The sequence below is a fragment of the Oratosquilla oratoria genome, chromosome 34 (genome assembly GCF_046742065.1).
Source record: "Oratosquilla oratoria isolate Oo_2021 chromosome 34, ASM4674206v1, whole genome shotgun sequence".
In the NCBI taxonomy this organism is placed as follows: Eukaryota; Metazoa; Arthropoda; class Malacostraca; order Stomatopoda; family Squillidae; genus Oratosquilla; species Oratosquilla oratoria.
In genome coordinates, this window is record NC_134810.1 from 40,401,133 (window position 1) to 40,422,789 (window position 21,657).

The 21,657-nt window shown below is 41.4% G+C and overlaps 1 protein-coding gene across 2 annotated transcripts in view; it reads right to left on the bottom strand.

Moving 5' to 3' along the window:
- Window positions 1–3,698: 3,698 nt before the first annotated feature.
- LOC143018222 (solute carrier family 49 member 4 homolog) overlaps window positions 3,699–21,657 on the bottom strand; it is a 35,180-nt gene continuing 17,221 nt past the window's right edge. For both annotated transcript variants that reach the window (XM_076173460.1, XM_076173459.1), the window contains exons 4-12: window positions 21,099–21,189; window positions 20,656–20,768; window positions 19,878–20,015; window positions 16,328–16,457; window positions 15,766–15,874; window positions 14,101–14,199; window positions 9,919–10,006; window positions 9,111–9,296; window positions 3,699–6,062 (exon numbers count right to left, since the gene is read on the bottom strand). In XM_076173460.1, coding sequence (XP_076029575.1) covers window positions 5,947–6,062; window positions 9,111–9,296; window positions 9,919–10,006; window positions 14,101–14,199; window positions 15,766–15,874; window positions 16,328–16,457; window positions 19,878–20,015; window positions 20,656–20,768; window positions 21,099–21,189 — 1,070 coding nt within the window. In that variant the 3' untranslated portion in view covers window positions 3,699–5,946. The remainder of the gene's footprint in view (window positions 6,063–9,110; window positions 9,297–9,918; window positions 10,007–14,100; window positions 14,200–15,765; window positions 15,875–16,327; window positions 16,458–19,877; window positions 20,016–20,655; window positions 20,769–21,098; window positions 21,190–21,657) is intronic.

Genomic DNA, 21,657 nt, shown 5'->3' on the forward strand with positions numbered 1-21,657 from the left:
CGTCCAACAAAAGCTTCTTGGATAAAGATGACGTTCGGTTGATGATGGTTGACGTAGGCCCTGAGTGCAGCAACCTTCGCGGGTGTGGTTATACCACAGGCATTCCAAGAGAGGATGTGTAGCTGTGCGTTGTTATTGAACGTTATTTCTGTTCTTTCGGAGGCCAGGTGAGACGATAGTAGAGGATCGGGCACTACCTCCTGTTGGTCCTCGGGAGGGGGCGTCCACTGTGATGGCAATCATTTTCTCGAGGCGAGTAGCGAGTGAGTCAAATTTAACAGTAAGTGCAGAGGTTGACGCGATGTTAGCCTGCTGGGCATCCACGAGCGATTTGAGTGTTGCATCGTTAACCGATAGTCGTGTAGACAAGGAGTCAAAGGCGGCCATAAGAGAATCAAAGCGAGCTTCGATGCTATCAAATCGAGTTTCAATAATTGCAACACGATTTGTAAGGGAGACACACTGAGACTTGAGAGATTCTACGGCCTCTTGGAGCGTAATGATCTGCCGAGAGGCGGCAGCGGTGGATGGCGGCGATGGTGGCGGTGGGGGTGGAGTTTGGGTACTCGGAGCCAAGCGTACTCGTTTGGTACATCCATGCCACACATTAACTCCGGGCATTTGGCATCGCGGGCATTTCCACTGCGATTTGTCTGGTGTAGGTGGTTTTGGTGAGTCTGTCGATGATGCCGAGGTAGAGGTAGGTACTGTGGTTGCTGTAGGACTACGATGAGGGCAGGAACGCGAGTCATGTTCAGCTGAACACCATGCACACTTTTCATGGGCATTGCAATACCGAGAGATATGACCAATACCCCAACATTTGAAGCACCATGGTTTTTCGTCAGGCATTTTGCGGAGTTCACATGGTGGTAGACAAGGAAGGAAGGAAAAGTTAATGTGGGATGGGGGCGGGTTAGGTAGGCTCCATGTAATTACAAGTCTGTTGATGGGTACCTTATTCTGCAGGAAACGGCGTACAGTATATACCCCTGTTAGCTCCTTAGCTAAAGTTGGTTCAATATCTACAGGATATCGTGTGATGAGATATGTGGGGAACTTGCGCGGTCTATCTACAGAATCTTGTATATCAAGAGATAACGACAAAATCGCCCCATCCTTGACCTCATCTATGATGTCCTGTCGGCGTCTCGATATGTAGACATAACTAGATGTGACAGCTGACATTTTGACCTCGGCTAGTTCTCGATTAAGACCAAACATTCTTACGACTTCAGAAAGCCATCGCAGTTTCTCATTAACTCCTGGGTTCCCTCTGAATTGTAGTTTGACATACTCGGAACGGGGGGCAAAGGCAAGAGAAGTAGATGAAGGTGGGGGTGGGGGTGGGGGAGGTGCATTCTGCGTAGCAGGTCGTGATGGAATGAGTATGGTAGCATCTTGTAGAGGCAGAGCCTTGTCACTCTTGGTGGCCTTGGCAGCGGGAGATGTCTCTTCGCTATTGGCATCGGAATCGCTATCTATAGGACGCTTTGCGGAAGCGTTGGTGAAGTCCATAGGCTGGGGAGATGGATTGACAGGTGTCATTTGTGGGTGATCGTGATAATCGAGACGAGGCCAGTTTTTCAGTGACAGGTCGTCATCCTCACTTAATGCAAGATCCATTTCAATATTTGCAAGGGAGCCGGGACCTGTGTATTCCATTTTACGAGGCAAGTTTGCAGTGTTTGTGACTTGAGCAGTTTTACCAGGTGAGTGATGTGGCCATGATGTGGGTACCTGTGTCAAACACCTCGCACTGCGCATGCGCAGATGTGAGGAATTCGATCAGGGAGGCCCTCCCCGAGTATAAATCACTATTTCGGCTAAGTTCCACAATAATCAAGTTCACTGATAACACTGTACGATGCACTGGGTTTTAACAAGGCCTCCGGCCAACTCCGAATAATAGGAACACCGTATATCTTGCGAAAAACGGGGGTCAGTAGCAGAGCTTATCCAAGCAACCGCCACCTACCGTGTCCAACCGTCGAGGAGTTGGTTAAAAAAAAATAGTGGTTACATTGATAAGACCTTAACTAGAATATGCTACAACATTGTGGGCACCCAGCATAAAGAAGAACATAAGAAAATTAGAAAGAATTCAAAGAGCAGCGACAAAAATACCACTTACAATGTCAAATCTGACATACGAATAAAGATTGGAGAAATTACATCTGTCAACACTGGAACAGAGAAGAGAAAGAGGTGATTTATTGACCATTTACAGAATTATGAAAGGTATGGAAATTCTCGATAGAGATGACTTATCAAAGTGGGACAGAAGAGAAACAAGAGGACACGAAAAGAAACTAAAGAAGGACACTTATAGAAGAGACCTGAAAAAGAATAGCTTCCCACATAGAGTGATTGATGTCCGGAACAAACTAAACGGAGAAACGGTGAATGCTAAAACTATACACGATTGTAAGAATAAACTGGATGCGGAGAGATACGAAAACGGGTCACTACGAGCATAAGTCTCGTCCCGTAAAATACAACTAGGTAAATACACACTCTCTCTCTCTCTCTCTCACACACACACACACACACACACACACACACACACACACACACACACACACACACACACACACACACACACACACACACACACACACACATACGAGCTCTGAGCTCTCTTCCGGGAGGGAAATAGCTGTCGGTCACGAGTCAAAAACGTGATCCAAAGACCAAAGTGAACACACACACACACACACACACACACACACGACTCGGTGGCGCGGTTGGTAGAGTCCCAGACTGTCACTACGGCGGTCCGGGTTCGAATCCTGCCCAGGGCTGAAATTGTTTCAGTATCGCTGCGCTTCGAGTCGTTACTCCAACTCTCGTGGGCGGGGAGTTGGGTGTGTGTGTGCATGTAAGGTCACAGCATTACCCATAGATCGGTCATACGAGCTCTGAGCTCTCTTCCGGGGGGGAAATAGCTGTCCATCACGAGTCCAGCACGTGATTCAAAGACCAAGGTGAACATACATCCATACTTAGCATTCTCTTCCTCATACACACACAATTTACATAATGGAATTTAATTGAATTGCTATTCAACTATCAGGTACCGGGGTACGTCAATTATTCACCCCCTTGTCATGTGATATTTTAACCCCGAAGGGTAAATTCACCCGTGGCATTGTGGCAGGGTGTCAATTGAGATGATTAGCAGGAGAACAGAGGAAATAACTCAGGAAGAACAGCGTGGATAGAAATCTCGTAGGAAGGCAGATATGTAGTTGGCAAAAGGTAAGGATGTCTTTCAGACTTGTGTGGATCTTGAGAAGGCATCTGGTCGGATTGACAGAGAGGCATTGTGGGACGTATAGAATAGAGGGAAGCTAATTGAGGTCAATTTCTTTATGTGTTCGGATAGAAAATTGAAAGTGAGCGATTTGAAGATCAGTGTGAATGGAGAATGGTTGTAAGTGGACGATAGAGTGACATACCCCAAAGGGTCTTCATCTTGTCTTCTGTGACTTTTGGAGTGGATGAGGAGGTAAAGAGTCGCCATGGAGTGAGGCAGTTTGAGTGAACTAGCTTGGGCTGTCGAGACCTGCTGTGGAGGTGCAGCGTCTTCCTGCATTTCTTCTGACTCGGGCAATGGGCGTGGGGCAGGAATGGACCTTTATATATGTATGTATGTGTGTGTGTGTTGGTTGTGCAACAAGTGAAATAATAGTCGATTCCAGTTCACAGTTTTTATTACACAGCGAATATGTACACCAAGCACGCCACTGGCGCTAGCACTCACTTCCAGGTCTCGCCTCATAATGACTAATCCTGCGACGGATGGCGTCCCCGAGAGTTCCTTTCACCCAATTTGTTTACAATTATTCACTCGTACACAGAAAATAACAGACACACGAAATAATACAATAATTTAATCTATTATAATAATAATCTATTTTCCTTTCATTCAACTTTTGCATTTACAAAAAATAGAAATGATAATTTAATTACGTAAATAGAAATGGCAATTTTGCTTTCTTCTCGAAACTTCCAGCACTCGTTACATGTCACACACACACACACACACACACACACACACACACACACACACACACACACACACATCCAACTACGCATCACTTTAATTTCCTACATGTACACAAAATGCTAATAGAAATAATAGTAACTAGTATATACTACATGTGTGTGTGTGTGTGTATGTGTGTGTGTGTGTGTGTGTGTGTGTGTGTGTGTGTGTGTGTGTGTGTGTGTACATACATATATATCTACACATACACACACACACACACACACACACACACACACACACACATTGATATATATATATATATGCCAAAAAGACTTTCTATCCTTATGAGGGGGATGGCCGAATGAAAGATTACACTCACACCATGTGCAATTAAATCTATTGAGTATGTCTCAGCTCTATCACCTCAGGAATGAAGGGTCATCCCTGCCCACCGCCATAATGTTTGAATCAAAGTCAAGGCACTGAAGCACAACTCTTTCAAGGAAGGAGCAGACAACCGAAGCTGGATAAGAGGAAGTTATCCATCGTCTTTGCGATTACCTTTTTTCTTATGAAAAGGTTTTGTCGGGGAGTTACAAAGGATTACAAAGGAAGAGTATGTCGATAGGAGACCTTTAAGTACATGACTAGGTCGGACGAGAAAAAATAAATATAAGTAGATAAATAAATAGATAAGACAAATACGTAGGTCATGATAGATAATAAACAAAGATAGATAATAACACTTTATAATAGATAGTGGATAATAAAAATAAGCAAATAATAATAAATAAATGAATGATGATAAATAAAAAGTCAAGTGAAATAAGGTAGATGGCAGACATTAAAGCATACCGCTGTGCTACATTCCACTGCCTCTGCAGGAAGTTTACTCCATTCATTTACTACACGACTGGCGAAGTTATTTCTACCCTGGCGGAGCTACAGATAGAGGCAAGGGATGAAAAGTAGGTGGAGTGTGAACCAAAGGTAGGGTAGGTGGAATGGAAGGTGGAGCTGAAAAACGCTGAAGGCGAAGATAGTAGATAGTGCTGAAGGTGAGAGAAACGGAGAGTGAAGAAGAGGAAGTAAAGGAAGCGACGTAAATACATGTATATACACACAAATACACACACACACACACACACACACATACACACACACACACACACACACACACACACACACACACGTATATATATATATATATATATATATATATACATATATATATATATGTATATATATATATACATATACATATATATATACATATATATATATATATATATATATATATAACAGAAATGTAGTAGCACATTTGTAAATAACACAAGAAACCCACAGCCGGAGAAAATAAATTTCGAATGAAAGAAGATCTATATTTCGGCTACCAACTGTAACCCTCTTCAGGTAGTTTCCTGAAGAGGGATACAGTTGGCAGCCGAAATATAGAATCTTCTTTCATTTGAAGTTTATTTCTGAGTTTTTTGTGATATATATATATATATATATATATATATATATATATATATATACATATATATGTATATATATACATATATATTAATCACGAAGAACCCACAGTCGGAATAAAAGGAAACTTTAGAAGAATGTGTAACTTCTAAAGTTGTTGAGCTTTTCATCGCGTTGCCAGACTTTGTATATCCGTTTCTTTATATTGTTGGACGGACTTATTCAATTAAAAAGAAACTTTCGGGATGACTGGGCCAAACCTGCTCGGTTAAAAGGAAACCCCTCAGGATGACTGTGCCAAACAGTCTCCGTTAATTTCTTCCAAGATATAATTCTACAAAGGACAGACGAATCCATTCACTGGGATGGTGAACCCCACGGCCTTCCCAGGAGAGTCCGCCCGTCAGTGGAAGGGGATACATTTCACAAACGCCTTTCTTCTTTTTCCTGCTCCTTTATCAGGAACTTGTCTGAGGTCACTCTGCCTTCGCTTGGTCCGTGTTGTGACGCTCGTACTTCTCACGAAGTAAGAAAAGCGGCGGGACAGGTAACGCTGTGCAGAGTATCAATACGTAGTTCACCCACTTGTAGCCTACGGGAAGAAAATAAGGAAATCAGTATCGTTATAATCGCAGTTGCTGAGGAACATAAAAATATTTACATTTTAAACATGTATGTTATTCATACATCAAAATCTAATTTTTTTTAATTACACGTAACAGAAAACGTTCTCTGTTATATATCAACAAAAGGAAATTATGTGCTTATGCATAACGTGCGTATAATGAAGTTTGAAATGTAAATTCTTTTGTGTTCCTTTAAGCCCCAGTTACACCAAGCTTACGACCTGATTCCGACCACCTTCGACCGAAAATCAAGCGATCGGTCGGCGACACAAAACCTATGCAAGGAATTGAAATGGAAAAAGTTGATGTGGTTGATAAGATGGAAATCTATGTACTGGGGACTATTCAGTGTGTGTTGTAATATATCTATTTATCGATCGATCTATCTATTCATCTATCTTATTACCGACTACCGGCGACTTCCAAAGACTACCTGCAACTGGTCGGCGACCACCTGGTCGCCGGTGGTCGGAAACAGGTCGTAAGCTTGATATGACTGGGCCTTTAACGAATCATTATGTGTTCGACGGTGCAGTGGCACCGTTCGCAACCGCTATTTCAGCAGTCCGAGTTCGATACCCACCCAGATCTGAAATTATTTCAATATCGTTGCATTGCGACACGCCACTCTAACTCTCGTGGACAAGGATAAGGTCACAACATCACCCATAGACCGGTCCATAGATGAGCTGTGAGCTCTCATCTGGGAGGGCAATAGCTGTCGATCACGAGTCCAACACATGATCCAAGACTGTGGTGAACCGTGATGAATCATAGCCTCTGAACGTCATCATGGTGACTTAATCCGGTTTGGCAATGAAATATGGACGGTGTGAACTGCATGTGAAGAGTCGAGTGTGGTGGAAGGATTGTGGGTGTAATTGTGGGTGTAATTGTGATTACTATTCATGGTTATTTTCAGGCCCTGGAAACAAACACTTTCATGAACAAAGTACATTTATCAATCTTCCATCGGAATCTGAAGTTTAGAGCAGTATTGGGGCTCATATCATCGGAATTGTTAAAAAAAAAAATTTATCGTCTTATCACTATTTCCCAATTCCCTTTACTTTCACTATCTGTAAACCCTTTTCCATCATTCTCGTATTTACCTCCCGTACCACAATGTATACGTTGAACAACCATAGCGACATTACACAACACTAACGCAGTACCAACCTCAAACCACTCTCTCTTAATTTCAGGCTCCACTACTCCCGTAAAAAAATACTGATCCCAACAATCTATCCTGTATCTCATACATCTGCAATACTTCCCTCAGTGTTTTTCTATTAACCCAGTCATACGCCTTCCCAAGATCCATAAAAGTCTTAAAGATATCCTTACCTTTTGCCAAAAGTTTTTCGTATGTCTGATTTCCTACGAAATTTTGATCCACACATTCTCTTCCTTTCATAAGCCAACACTGTTTACCCAGTTACTTCTTCTGTTATCCTCCTAATCCTCTCAAATGACACCCAATCACTTGTCTTTCCAATTTCGCTTAACAGACTGATCGTATTGTATCATTATTGCCGTTGCTATAACCATGATAATTATAATTACTATTAAAATAACTATTCTTACTATTATCAATTATTTTTATCTATACCCTCACACTATCATTATTAATCCTTTGAGATCTGGTCAACTGGGATAGCCATACGTAGATACAGCCATTGTTCAAACTCAAAAACCCTTTATACGAAACTAGTCAGAAATAAACTTGGACAAAGTTTCGTATCTTTCTTCATCCACCTTTTCATATTTGTCGCAATATATCAACAGATGCTTACACAAACACACATACACACTCAGTGGCGCGGTTGGTAGAGTCCCAGACTGTCAGTATGGCGGTACCGGCGGTACCTGGTTCGAATCCTGCCCAGGGCTGAAATTATTTCAGTATCGCTGCGCTTCGAGTCGCTACTCCAACTCTCGTGAGCGGGGAGTTGTGTGTGTGTGTGCGTGTAAGGTCATAGCATTGTCCATAATTGTCAACTGTCCATAATTGTCCATAATTGTCCATAATTGTCTGAGCTCTCTTCCGGGAGGGAAATAGCTGTCGATCACGAGTCCAACACATGACCAAGACCAAGGTGAATCACACACACACCACATACACGATGGCCGCCACAACGTTGGTCCGGGTTCGAATTCCTCCGGAAATCCCTCAAGGGGACGCGTCCCCTCCGGTCCCTAATTGGCTGAGACGTCACAGCAACGGAGACAGCTGATTGGCCGAGAGCGGTGACGTCACGGCAACGAGGACTTCTGATTGGCCCAAACGGCCGAGCCCCCAAGAAGCGGGGTCGGTTACAGCCCGTTGCTCGTACATAAGAAAAAAATCTGTCTTCATTAAACTCCAAGTATCTATCTCATATATTGTCATAGGCACAATTATCCATTTATACAGTCTTCTCGTTACGTTTATTCCCAAAATTCTCATGACGTTTTTCATTCCTCCAAGACATTTACTTGCTTCTTCACTCCACAGTTTACCTTCACCGCCACTCCTCCATTCCTTGCTACATGTGATCCTAAATTATTTAAAATATCCGACTCCTCGAGCATTCTCTTTTGAGACTTACCCCCAACTCACTGCCACCTTGTATATCTCATCATCTTACTTTTACCTACATTTACTTTCAGCTTCCTCCTATCACATACCTTCCCAAACTCCGTCACTAAATGCCTTAGACCCTCCTCTAACCCAGCCACAAGGGCAGTGTCATCCGCAAACAACACCTGGCTCACCTCCCACTTTCCTCCCCTCTCATTAACCTTCTCCAAACCCGTGTCCATCACCTTCGAGTTTATCTTCCACACATCCATGTACACACGCTGACATAACACAGCCAAGGTGCCGCTACTCTAACCATTCCCAACCCTAACATAAACTCAAATATCGCCTTAGTTGTTTTTTTCTCATTTTGGTCATACGAAGAGTTTCAACTTCCCATGTACATAAAGAGGACCTATAGTTCATTGCACGAAACTACAGAGTTGCTTACCGGTGTCATCCGGGATGAGGTACAGAGTAAGGAAGATGGTGGAGACCAGATTGAAGAGCCCCGTGATGAAGGCTCCCGTCACTCCTTCAGGAGTCGGATAGGCGATCTCGACAGCCAGTTCGAAAAAGAGCGGCACACTTGCATACTGCAGAGACAGACCACCCACGACTGAGATGAACACTTGTGCTGTGAAAAGGACGAGGTTATGTACATGTTATATTCGTTTCAAGGTCTAGGTCAGGCAAAGAGTGACTACCCCCACAGTTACATAAGAATATAAGAACCCAAGAAAAGAAAAACGGAGACTGCAAAAGACCCTCAGGCTTACATTAGGCAGTTCCATACCCTTACCATTAATCATACCCATCCATAAAATTATCTAACCTTCTCTTTAAAAAATATGTAGTTTCACCGTTCAACACATGGTTAGTAACTCTTCCATTCATTAACCACTCTGCTGGTAAACCAGTTCTTGCGTGTTTCATTCTTAAATCTAAATTAAAACTCAAATCCATTACTGCAAGTCCTACCCTGCTGTCTTAACATGATGACCTTGCCTGCCCCTCTCCCACACATATGAATGATCAGCCATGGCCGAAGCGGAGTGATCCTTGTTCCCAAAGCACGTGGATAGGTTAGGTTAGGTTAGTTGGGGGGGTTACGTGGGGGGTTTTGTGTATGTTTGAGTGTGTGTTTTGTGTGAGAGGGTGTGTGGCTGGATGTGAGTGTGCGTTAATATGTGTGTACATGTGTATATTCACCTATATATAGTTATGCATAATATGTACATCATTACAATGCTACCTACTATAAGACATAGGGATGTAACCAAGTGAGAGGAGGAAGAACCAAATAAAACAGGAGCATGAGGAGCACAGGAGAACGATGATCGTCACCTGTGGAAGGAACATCAAAAGTAGTAGAAAAAAATATTCAGATCGGTATATGTTGCCAATATAAGCATCGAGGTATGTACGTGTGTGTGTGTGTGTGTGTGTGTGTGTGTGTGTGTGTGTGTGTGTGTGTGTGTGTGTGTGTGTGTGTGTGTGTGTGTGTGTGTGTGTGTGTGTGTGTGTGTGTGTGTGTGTGTGTGTGTGTGTGTGTGTGTGTGTGTGTGTGTGTGTGTGTGTGTGTGTGTGTGTGTGTGTGTGTGTGTGTGTGTGTGTGTGTGTGTGTGTGTGTGTGTGTGTGTGTGTGTGTGTGTGTGTGTGTGTGTGTGTGTGTGTGTGTGTGTGTGTGTGTGTGTGTGTGTGTGTGTGTGTGTGTGTGTTTTATGACGGGCCAGAATTTGAACTACCACTTGACAACTCGTTCAGTCATCTTTTGGGGTTTGACTTGGGGGTATGGGGACAGCTCAGAAACCAAGCCCATCACAAAATTTAAGAATATAGGAAAGTTGTTAGTTTCGTTTATTTTAGTTGATCTCTTTAAGAAGTATTGATAACGGAGATTTAATTTGTTCCACTATTTTGTCAAGTTGGGTTTTTAGAATAGCTTGCCACAAGTTATTTAGTTTAACAATGAACTGAATGATAAATTACTTTATAAGGTATACGATGGTGTAAAGTATTCATGTAAAATAAATATATGTAACATAAACTTAATTATACATAATAAAACACATTGAAAAATCAACAAAGGTTAATATGAAAGTACAAGGAAAATATAATGAGTGCGAATACTTAAATATTCTAACAATGATAAATAATACAGTCCTATCTAAATAATCTACTTAACCCTAGTGTATGCAATTTAAGACATTTCATTTCATTTCTCTTCGATTATTTGTGAGTCTATTTGGACTAAACATCTTTCCTTTAAAATTCTGTACTTTGAATTACTGATTACCCACGTAGTCTGTGTAAACAGGCATAGGCACAGTTACGGGAGTGACGGAATGTGAGAGGGCGAGTTTGGAATCATATCAAGGATGCCGCGTTTTCTACACTGTCGTGTGGAATGGGAGTGTTGCCATACCGGTGCATACATTTTTTCTCGGGCGTGTGCAGACTTTCATAGCAAGATATACTTGTCAAACTTTGACAAAATGTTGGTTCTAGTTTTTTATTCTTGAATGTATATAACCCCATGCACTAACATATTCAGTAAAATATAAAAAAATATATATATGTATATATATATATATATATATATATATATATATGTATACATATATATATATATATATTTATTATTATCGCAAAAAGAAAGCTAAAACTTGAGCGTACAATTTTTTACTACACCGTAAAAACGTATCTTTTGGGGTACAATATATTATAATTAACAAAATTACAATTAAAAGTCATATTCTGATGTACCATTTATTATTTAATAACTAGTCAAATGTTTTTTAAACAACAGCTTGAGTTTTTAAATGTTTTGAACAGCCTACTGATATGTAGAAAAAATTTCCTCGTGTCCTCGTGCAGTTGCCACATGCCGCTATTTTTCTATGTTTTGGTACAAAATTCTACGAAACGGCAACCCTGAATCACACACTTAAATAGTCGACGTCTGGGAAGGGGATTCGAATCAGGTTCGAATAAATTTATATAAACACTGAACACTGCTTCACAACTCTCTTCGAAGCCGTGGGTCAAACCATTAAGAAACGTTGAGTAACTTCTCAGGAGGTTTAGTGGCTCTGGTCGATTCCGTTTTCAGAATGAAGATGGTGTGAATTAGGACATTGGGTTGAGGAACAGAAAACGGAGAGATTTACCGCTGACTGTAACAATATATGTGTATATGTATATATATGTATATATGTATATATATATATATATATATATGTATATGTATATATGTATATATATATATATATATGTGTGTGTGTGTGTGTGTGTGTGTGTGTGTGTGTGTGTGTGTGTGTGTGTGTGTGTGTGTGTATGTATGTGTGTGTGTGTGTGTGTGTGTGTGTGTGTGTGTGTGTGTGTGTGTGTGTGTGTGTGTGTGTGTGTGTGTGTGTGTATATATACGTATGCATGTATGTGTATATATACATATATACATACAGTGATTATTGTTCATCGTGACAAATTTGAGAACAGAGAGGAAACGGAAACACGAGAAGAGCTTTGAATTTTATTATCGATGTTTCGACACTGGTCTTTTTCGATTAAAATTCCGTATTACCGTTATCTACATCGGTATCATTCCATTTATAATTAAGTGATACGAGCTCTGTGTACCTATCTTGGTTGTTTTCCGTATCAATTTGAAAAAGATACTACACCCAGGACTCGACAAGAAAATGAGAAAAACTATAGAAGCTGCAGAAATTAGTGAAAAATAAATCTAATAACAACCGAGGAAGATTGATCACGTGGTCTCTCCCAGCGGCATTACTAGCAATCAACGATTGGAGGAGACGAAAAAGAGGGAGGAGCAAACGACACACGTAAAATATACTTAACTTTGTATCTATTCTCTAGATGTAGTTTACCTTGAAAAAGACCAGAGTGTCGAAACGTCGATAATAAAACTCAAAGCTCTTCTCGTGTTTCCGTTTCCTCTCCGTCCTCAAATGTATACATACATATATGTATATGTATACAATGATAAGGTTCTCTGAAGAATGACCCCGGACAGGGTTCAAATCGTCGGAAATACACCAAGTGTTTCTAAGTCTGGTGTTTTATTCTTTTGAGTGTGGTTTCCTAGCTACATTTTTTCAACACACACACACACACACACACACTCTCTCTCTCTCTCTCTCTCTCTCTCTCTCTCTCTCTCTCTCTCTCTCTCTCTCTCTCTCTCTCTCTCTCTCGGTGGCGCGGTTGGTAGAGTCCCTGACTGTCACTACGGCGGTCAGGGTTCGAATCCTGCCCAGGGCTGAAATACTTTCAGTATCGCTGCGCTTCGAGTCGTTACTCCAACTGTCGTGGGCGGGGAGTTGGAGAGGGGGGGGGTGCGTGTAAGGTCACAGCATTACCCATAGATCGATCATACAAGCTCTGAGCTCTCTTCCGGGAGGGAAATAGATGTCGATCACGAGTCCAACCCGTGATCCAAAGACCAAAGGTGAAGGTGAATCACGCACACACACACACACACACACACACACACACACACACACACACACACACACACACACACACACACACACACACACACACACACACACACACACACCTGAGAGGAAGGTAAAAGAATCTTAATCGATAGAGGCCAGTCCAGTCGTTAGCTGAATGAAATCGCCGGCCCTTCGCAAGAATAAAGACAATAAGGGTCGTCATTATGCTGGATCATGTCCATCTCTTTAGCAAGTCGTCGCACTTTCAAGATGTACTTTAAGCAAACGATCCAATTCAGTCGAGGAATGAACTCGGGACAAATGCGATTCGTTCAATGGGTCACATATCATTTGGATTAAGTCCTTGGAAATAACTTCTCCGTAACGAGGAGGGTTTTAGCCAACCCCCTTAATTAGTCTTAAATAATCTCTAATAAATCCCTGTCCTTCACCAGAATACCGCAGACCCCCTAAGGTGAGTCACCGTTCTGAAGGAGATACTTAGGAAATCGTTCTTCCAGTCATTCGTTCTGCAAGAATACTGCAAGCAGAGGTAATGGTAATGATAATTGTACCGGTAATGGTAACGATAATTGTAATTGTAATGGTAATTATACTGGTAATGGTAATTGTAATGATAATGTTAATATCAGCAATAATTACAGCATTGATCATCTTGATGAATTGTATATACTCGAGAACCTATCACATAGCCAGGGCTGGTCCAGGAACTCGTGCATAAGAATAGAGGAGACTGCAAGAGACCATAAGGCCTACACTAGGTAGTTCCATGTCCCTTACCACCTGTCATCCCTATCAATAAAGTTATCTAACCTTCTCTTAAAGCAACCGCTAGTTTCAGCGCTCACTACATGGTTACTAAGTCTATTCCATTCGCTAACTACTTTGTTAGTAAACTAGTTCTTGCCTATTGCCTTCCTTAAATTTCTCTTCAAGGACTTCGGGACTTACCTTCAAGTGGCCATAGAGGTGGTCAGTAATGATAGACGACACAAAGGCCATTATGCAGCTGGCCAGGACGCCAGTGAGGCCAATCCACATACTCTCGTCCTGAAGTACCATGACGGTGCCATGACGGTGCCGATCAAGCAGAGAAGAAAAAAAAATTAACAAAACAAAATTAATTTCGTGTGGATAATTCTTGCTAGCATCTCCTCCTCCTCCTCCTCCTCCTCCTCCTCCTCCTCCTCCTCCTCCCTATCCTTTAAAATTGTTGTTACGTCGTTCTATATTTTGTTCTGGCCTTTAGTCTTATGAGAGAGGTTTCTTTTAGCTGAAAAAATCGTCTGATGTGAACAAAACACCACATCCTTTAAGTGATTAATGGAATATCTTATCTACTGAGCAATGACCACTTTATGAAGTTGTCTGGTGACGAGAGAATGAACCAGTATTTTTTTTTTTTTTTTTTTTTACAAAGGGTTACAAAGGAGGAGTATAATCTCTATGTAGATAAAAGGATTGAAAAGATAAATCCTAAAGCAATGATTTTCAACCATTTTTTCACATCCTTTTCATCATGTCAGATTATCATCCCGGCTGCAAAAAAAAAAAATCGACTCAAAAGAAGTACTCCCCTTTATGATTGACCTCTTCAGCAAAGTGACGCACCTCAAAGGTTTTTTCAGGTTAAATTCAGTTACGGAGGAGGAGGAGGAGAAGAAAAGTCTTAATCCAGCAAGACTCGTTCTGGACTCCAACCCGCCCCCCACCCCCCGCCCCACTTCCTTCTTCTGCTGAATAAAATTGTCTGTTCGTAGCCAATACAAGAATATCCCTGTGTTAAAGGTCTCTAACATGGTCTGTAATGTTTATAACAATGTGATTTCCTGTAAATTATGTAGTTGTACAACCTGTAGAATCGTAGTTTGTTGAGAGATCAATAGTTTAAGAGTTCGTGTCTGAAAACCTGAAACCACAAAATTGCCTCCCAAAGATTCGTTTTGCTTGGTGCGATAATTATCGTTCAACGATGATCGTTCATGACTCAACGATTATCGTTAAACGATTTTCTAGAACACTAATTCTTTGTTTTCGAATGGGGCTGATTTGCTTCGCGTTGTGAATCACGTGGCTGATAATCATTTTACCCGAACCTACAACCAACGCGCTTACCCAAATAGGATGCCAGGTAGTAGGATGTGCGTCACCCGCCATTGGTTTGTAGTAGGCTAATAATTGATTAATTGCAACGAATTAACCGTACCGGATAGCGCACCCACACACTTCAACAAAATTACCAAATGTCTAAAAGCTTACGGTAAACTTAGATTTACTTTTCATCTAGATTGATAAATCTATTATTCTGTAGTTACAAACATTTTGTATGATGTTCGAACATACCAAATTCGACAAGACAAAGACTTGTGAGTTGTGACCCACAATGCTTCTTCCGTCCTTCCCCGTTTCTTTCCTCTGCTTGTGTAACATTTGCATCTAGCTTCAACACGAACTAATAGTTCCCTAATGCTTTGTGCTCAACCCTGCATTCATCTCGCATCTTTTGTTTCTTCTACTTTTTTCCTGCTCTGGTTTGCTCTTTTCATTCTTAATTCATTACATTCTTTCTATTCGTCTACACTTCTATGTCTCTGCACTCTTCCTTATGTCTCTCACCTGAAGAATGCCAAGAGGTTCAAGGGTAAGGTTCAGGACCCCGACCCAGACGGCCAGGATACCGAAAGAGAAGCCATAGCCAAAGCCAACAATCCACATCGAAGGGTTCCTGATGGTTAGATTAGAAAAGAGGTTGTCGGTACAGGCTGCACGGTTTACATGTAACACTTGAAAGAAAAATCATATGAACACATGAACACACATGCACGCTTTTGTGTGTGTGTGTGTGTGTGTGTGTGTGTGTGTGTGTGTGTGTGTGTGTGTGTGTGTGTGTGTGTGTGTGTGTGTGTGTGTGTGTGTGTGTGCGTGTGTGTGTGTGCGTGCGTGTGTGTGTGTGTGTGTGTGTGTGTGTGTGTGTGTGTGTGTGTGTGTGTGTGTGTGTGTGTGTGTGTGTGTGTAACCATGTAGTAAGCGCTGAAACTATCAGTTGTTTTAAAAAACGATTAGACAACTTTATGGATGGGGATGACAGGTGGTGATGGATACGGAGCTGCCTAGTGTAGGCCTTATGGTCTCTTGCAGTCTCCTTTATTCTTATATTCTTATGTGTGTATACACCTACCTGCCGATTTCCTTGATGCCTTTCATGAAGTCAAATCTCTCGACGGATGACGAGATCGAAGGGGGTAAGGGCGGCTTCGCCGGAAAGTAGGCCAGGATAGCCAGAAACAACACTGCAGCAATGCCAACGTCTGCGGAGAAGGGAGAGTGCGGCGTTAGAAACTACACTTCCCCCCACCTAACTTCCCCCTTTCACCATGACGATTCCTCTTAACCCATTAAACTCCGATGACAAGATGTCTTGCCATTTGGTCAAATTAAACAAAAAATCATAAAACACCAAAATGTTTGATCAAACACCAGAAAAGTATGACGTCAGTCCTCGCGCGAAGCGAGTACTGACGTCATATTTTTCTGGTGTTTGATCAAACATTTTGGTGTTTTATGATTTTTTTGTTTTATTTGACGAAATGACAAGAAATCTTCTCATCGGAGTTTAATGGGTTAAGCTGAACATCATCCCCAGCTAGACCAACATATTCGTCGCAAGAGCGAAGAGACGTTTTATCATAACCTTCAAGTGGATCAAGGTCTTTAACATGTGTGATGCAGACAAGGTCATCATAGACAGCAAGACAGGATTCGTAGTAACGGAATTAAATTGGACAAATTTAGATTTAAGAAGGACATAGGCAAGAACTGGTTTACCAATAGTGGTTAACGGATGGAATAGACTTAGAAACCATGTAGTAGTGAGCGCTGAAACTATTTAAGAGGAGGTTAGGTAACTTTATGGATAAGGATGACAGGTGGTAATGTGCATGGGACTGTCTAGTGTAGGCTTTAAGGTCTTTTGCATTCTCCTTCATTTATATGTTCTTGTGTTCTTCCGTGAGCGGAGAATGACATACCAATAATCTCCCATGATGACGCCAAGATATTTTATTTAGGCTAATGGAAAGATGTACGAACCACGTGGTATGACTGGCCACGAGGCATCAGAAAGGACGCGCTGCGACCTAAGTACACATCTGCCTATGATAGCGTGACCTGACCTAACCCAATCCAATGTAATTGTCCCTGATTACGCACCAAGGGCGATTGCCCACGTGGTGTATATATTAGCTTCGGCTTCATGTGGGATAACCTAATGCACTTTTGATTTTTCATTTAATTTTATATACGTAATATAATTAAACGCACGACATATTCTTGGTTATTGCAATAATATAAACATCATCCTATCTGACCTATTATTACGATAAAAATAAAATGAGAAAGATATGGTATATATTTTTTTTTTCTTTTTTTTTGCGCAGGGGTTCCTTGAGACATGCAATTTATTCAAAAGGTTACGCAAGGGTAAAAAGGTTGAGAAACGTTGATATAGACGATAGTGCCGCACGATAGCCCATTAAAAAGAATTGACGCAACTGACAGGGCTTGCCTGCCCTACCAGGGATTTCTCACTTCCCATTTCGTGGGAGTTGAATGGTGAGTATAGACGATAAAAGACGGTAGACACTCTTTGGGCACATCTGGCTGTAGCAGGTGCCGACAATAGACGGTAGACACTCCCCGGTCAAATCTGACTGTAGCAGGTGCGGATAATAGAAAGTGAACACTCTCCGGACAAATTTGGTATAGACACTCCCCGGGCACATCTGGCTGTAGCAGGTGCCGACAATAGACGGTAGACACTCCCCGGGCAAATCTGGCTGTAGCAGGTGCGGATAATAGAAAATGGACACTCTCCGGACAAATTTGGTATATACACTCTCCGGTCATATCTGGCTGTAGCAGGTGCCGACAACAGACGGTAGACACTCTACGGGAAAATCTGGCCGTAGAAGGTAGACACTCTCTGCACAAATATGGCTGTAGCAGGTGCTCATCTGCAGAGATTCACCTTTGCCATGTTCATACTAAATAAAATTTCCTCCACCACCTAAAGCGTGGCTCGATTGGTGTGACCTCGCCAGAGCGTGCATCAGAAAACGGTTAACGAAAGTGTCAAGACTCAAGAGGCGTTACGACAGGGCAAACAAGATGTGGCCGAGAATACATTATGAATACAGTTCCCAGGGTGTATAAAGGCGACTCCCTGACTGCCTGATACAAAAAAGAAACATAGCTCCACTTTGTAGATATATATATATATATATATATATATATATATATATATATATATATATATATATATATATATATATATATATATATATATATAGAGAGAGAGAGAGAGAGAGAGAGAGAGAGAGAGAGAGAGAGAGAAGTGAAATCTAGAAAGGAAGTTGGCCTACTTATGCAATACCAGACCTCCGATGTATTAAGTATAAGAAATGGAACGTACTTCGTATGATATTAAGATGTTCAAGGTCTAGAGACATATGAAAAGAGGAAATGCTGGACAAAGAGAGCAGTTGCCAGCTGTTAGTTCTTCGTACATAAAAAAGAGGTGGGAGATAGTCGAATTTGATAGAAATCCTAGGCCCTGTTCACACTAGTGGTTTCAACCGCCTCGGTTTCAACCACGACACTTCAATTACAATATAAGTCAATAGAGGTGGTCAGACACAACCGAGAAGTTTTCCTTGACTATGCGGTACCACCGCTGTTTCCGCGCAGCACAAATCGCTAGTGTAAACAAGGACCATCCCTAGATCAGGAGTTACCAAAACTATTTTTCTAAAACATACTTGGTACAATATTCAACGTGGAAATGTATATTAAATAAAATGACTCTTCTGCCCGCGTTCGTCATTATCTTCGTTATCTGGAAGCCCGCTGTGAAAAGAGTATGGTGACCTCTACCCTAGATAAAGGTGATACTATTGATGAGATCTCACGAAGGTGGAGAGATGACTCCATCCTGCCATCATGTGAGACCACCAATATATCTTTATTAGAGATAAGAATGAGGATGAGAAGTTCTAGTAAGATGAGAAGATGGAATAAGGAAAAGAATATCCTTAAAGATCACCAATATATCTTTATTAGAGATAAGAATGAGGATGAGAAGTTCTAGTAAGATGAGAAGATGGAATAAGGAAAAGAATGTCCTTAAAGATCACCAATATCTCTTTATTAGAGATAAGAATGAGGATGAGAAGTTCTAGTAAGATGAGAAGATGGAATAAGGAAAAGAATGTCCTTAAAGATCACCAATATCTCTTTATTAGAGATAAGAATGAGGATGAGAAGTTTTAGTAAGATGAGAAGATGGAATAAGGAAAAGAATATCCTTAAAGATCACCAAAATCTCTTTATCAGAGATAAGAATGAGGATGAGAACTTCAAGTAGTAAGATGAGAATGGTATAGGAAGAATATCCTTAAAGATCACTAATATATCTTTATCAGAGGATAAAAAGTCCTAGTTGTAAGATGAGAGAATGGAACAGGGAAAAGAACTTCCTTAAAAAACATTAATATCTATTTATCACAAATAAGAATGAGGATGAGAAGTTCTTGTAAGATGAAATAGGAAAAAAAAAAAAAAAACATCCCTAAAGACCCAGCCAGAATCGACAGGTAGCTAAACATTTTTCAGATTGAGAAGAAGACAAGAGGACAACCCACACATACATACAAGAAACAGCGGGTACCCACATCCGTACATAAGGTTCATGATCTCATCCCGAAGTTCTTCCCGTTCTATTTCCGTCACATTATGGGAGGGTTGCGTCACAAGTAGAGGTTCCAGGTAAGCCATAGCGGAGCCCATTTGGTTCATGAGAGATCCCACAGCTGAAAGAAAGGTCAAATTAGGCCATTTTTATCAGTTTGGTTATTCGATTTAATGTTGCGAACTCTCCCCTATCAGGAGGCTAGGAAGGTGCCCCTTACAGAAGACTTTGTAGCATGAAAATTAATGGACCATGCCCTTGGTCCAACTCGCTGGCGGCATGGTTCGAGCTGGCGTCACCTTAACCTCTGTCGCAAGTAGCGACGCTCTAAACCGCTCGGACAGAGAGTATCCTGATCATGAATTTGTTCGTGTTCTATCTAATGTTCAGCCACCTTGTAAAGTGTATGGTTTGTATAGATTACTGAGTTATTTACATGCATATTCAGTAGATTTCTTGGAAAACAAAACCGGGCAAAAGATAACAAAAAGGAGGTTCCTAGACGCTGTATAAAGGTGACCTTAAGACTACAGACTGAGCAAAGAATTTAAGACAAAAATCATCTTTGACTTCAGTGACATGCACAGCAGATATTTACAAATTCCATACGCTGAAGTTCTAATGAAAAAAGTCTTATCTATATATTATAGCATAACTGCAGAGAAAACGAGAACAGTGGGGCTATTTAGCTACTGCAAAAAATTATTAGATCACACAAGGGCGATTTTACCGTAGGAATAGTAAAATGTGCTGAGCCTTACCAGTGGCTGTTGTCCTTTCGTCGGCCGGGAACCACACAGCGGCGATCATCGGTGGCAGCGACAGGAGCAGAGTACCAGTGACACCATTGATGAAGGCACAAAGGTGACACATTCTAAAACATACATACATACATACATATGCCAGAAATAAAAACGTCCTTTTGGTGAGATTAAGTTTGTACCGTATATGCCATGGTAGTGTTGAAAATATTACAGGGAAAGAATCGAGCATGTCATGGAGTAACTTCCGAATAATGTGTAGAATAGTAACGCATATCCAACTATTCCTTAACCCTTGCAACACTTGGGCGTTATGTATTGACACTGTTGCCGTCGAGGACAAATCACTTCAATGCCGAATAATGTCTCGACCAATAAAAACCTCTTCACATCCCCCAGTGCAAAGGTTCAAGTTAACTGGTATCATAACTAATGCTACGTACATCGTGAAAACTGCAGGATCCGGGGTGATGCACCGAAGAGCCGTTGCCAGAAGGATGAGGCCGATGCAACCCAGCGCCGACAAGCGTAGTCCTGGAAGGTCAGTCAGGCAAGTACATCGAGTTTAGATTCAGATATTATCTTATGCAATTCAGCCAAGGGATTTAATGAAGTTAGAATGGGGTCTTAGTTGATTGGAACCCTTTTCAAGTCGGTGTTTGTGAAAAGGGAGGAGAAGTCTGTAGGAAAATGAAAAAATAGTGGTTTATAAAAGGGGAATACTGCCACTGGACACTCTAAGGGTATATCTATCAGAGTTTGTGTTGTGGCTCAGGAGGCAATACAATCGAATGGCGTTGCTAAGGACAAGAATATATGAACGGACTATAGATTACTTAGGACAAACCACCCGCTTACACGGGATCGGTTCTTGTAGGAAGGGAAGAGAAATTTGTAGGAAAATTAATTGATGGTCGTGTATAAAAGGGGGCTATTGCCACTCAGAATCAAATAGTTTACCTACAAATAAAACATCAGTCCAGTCCGTCTCTCCCGATGCTC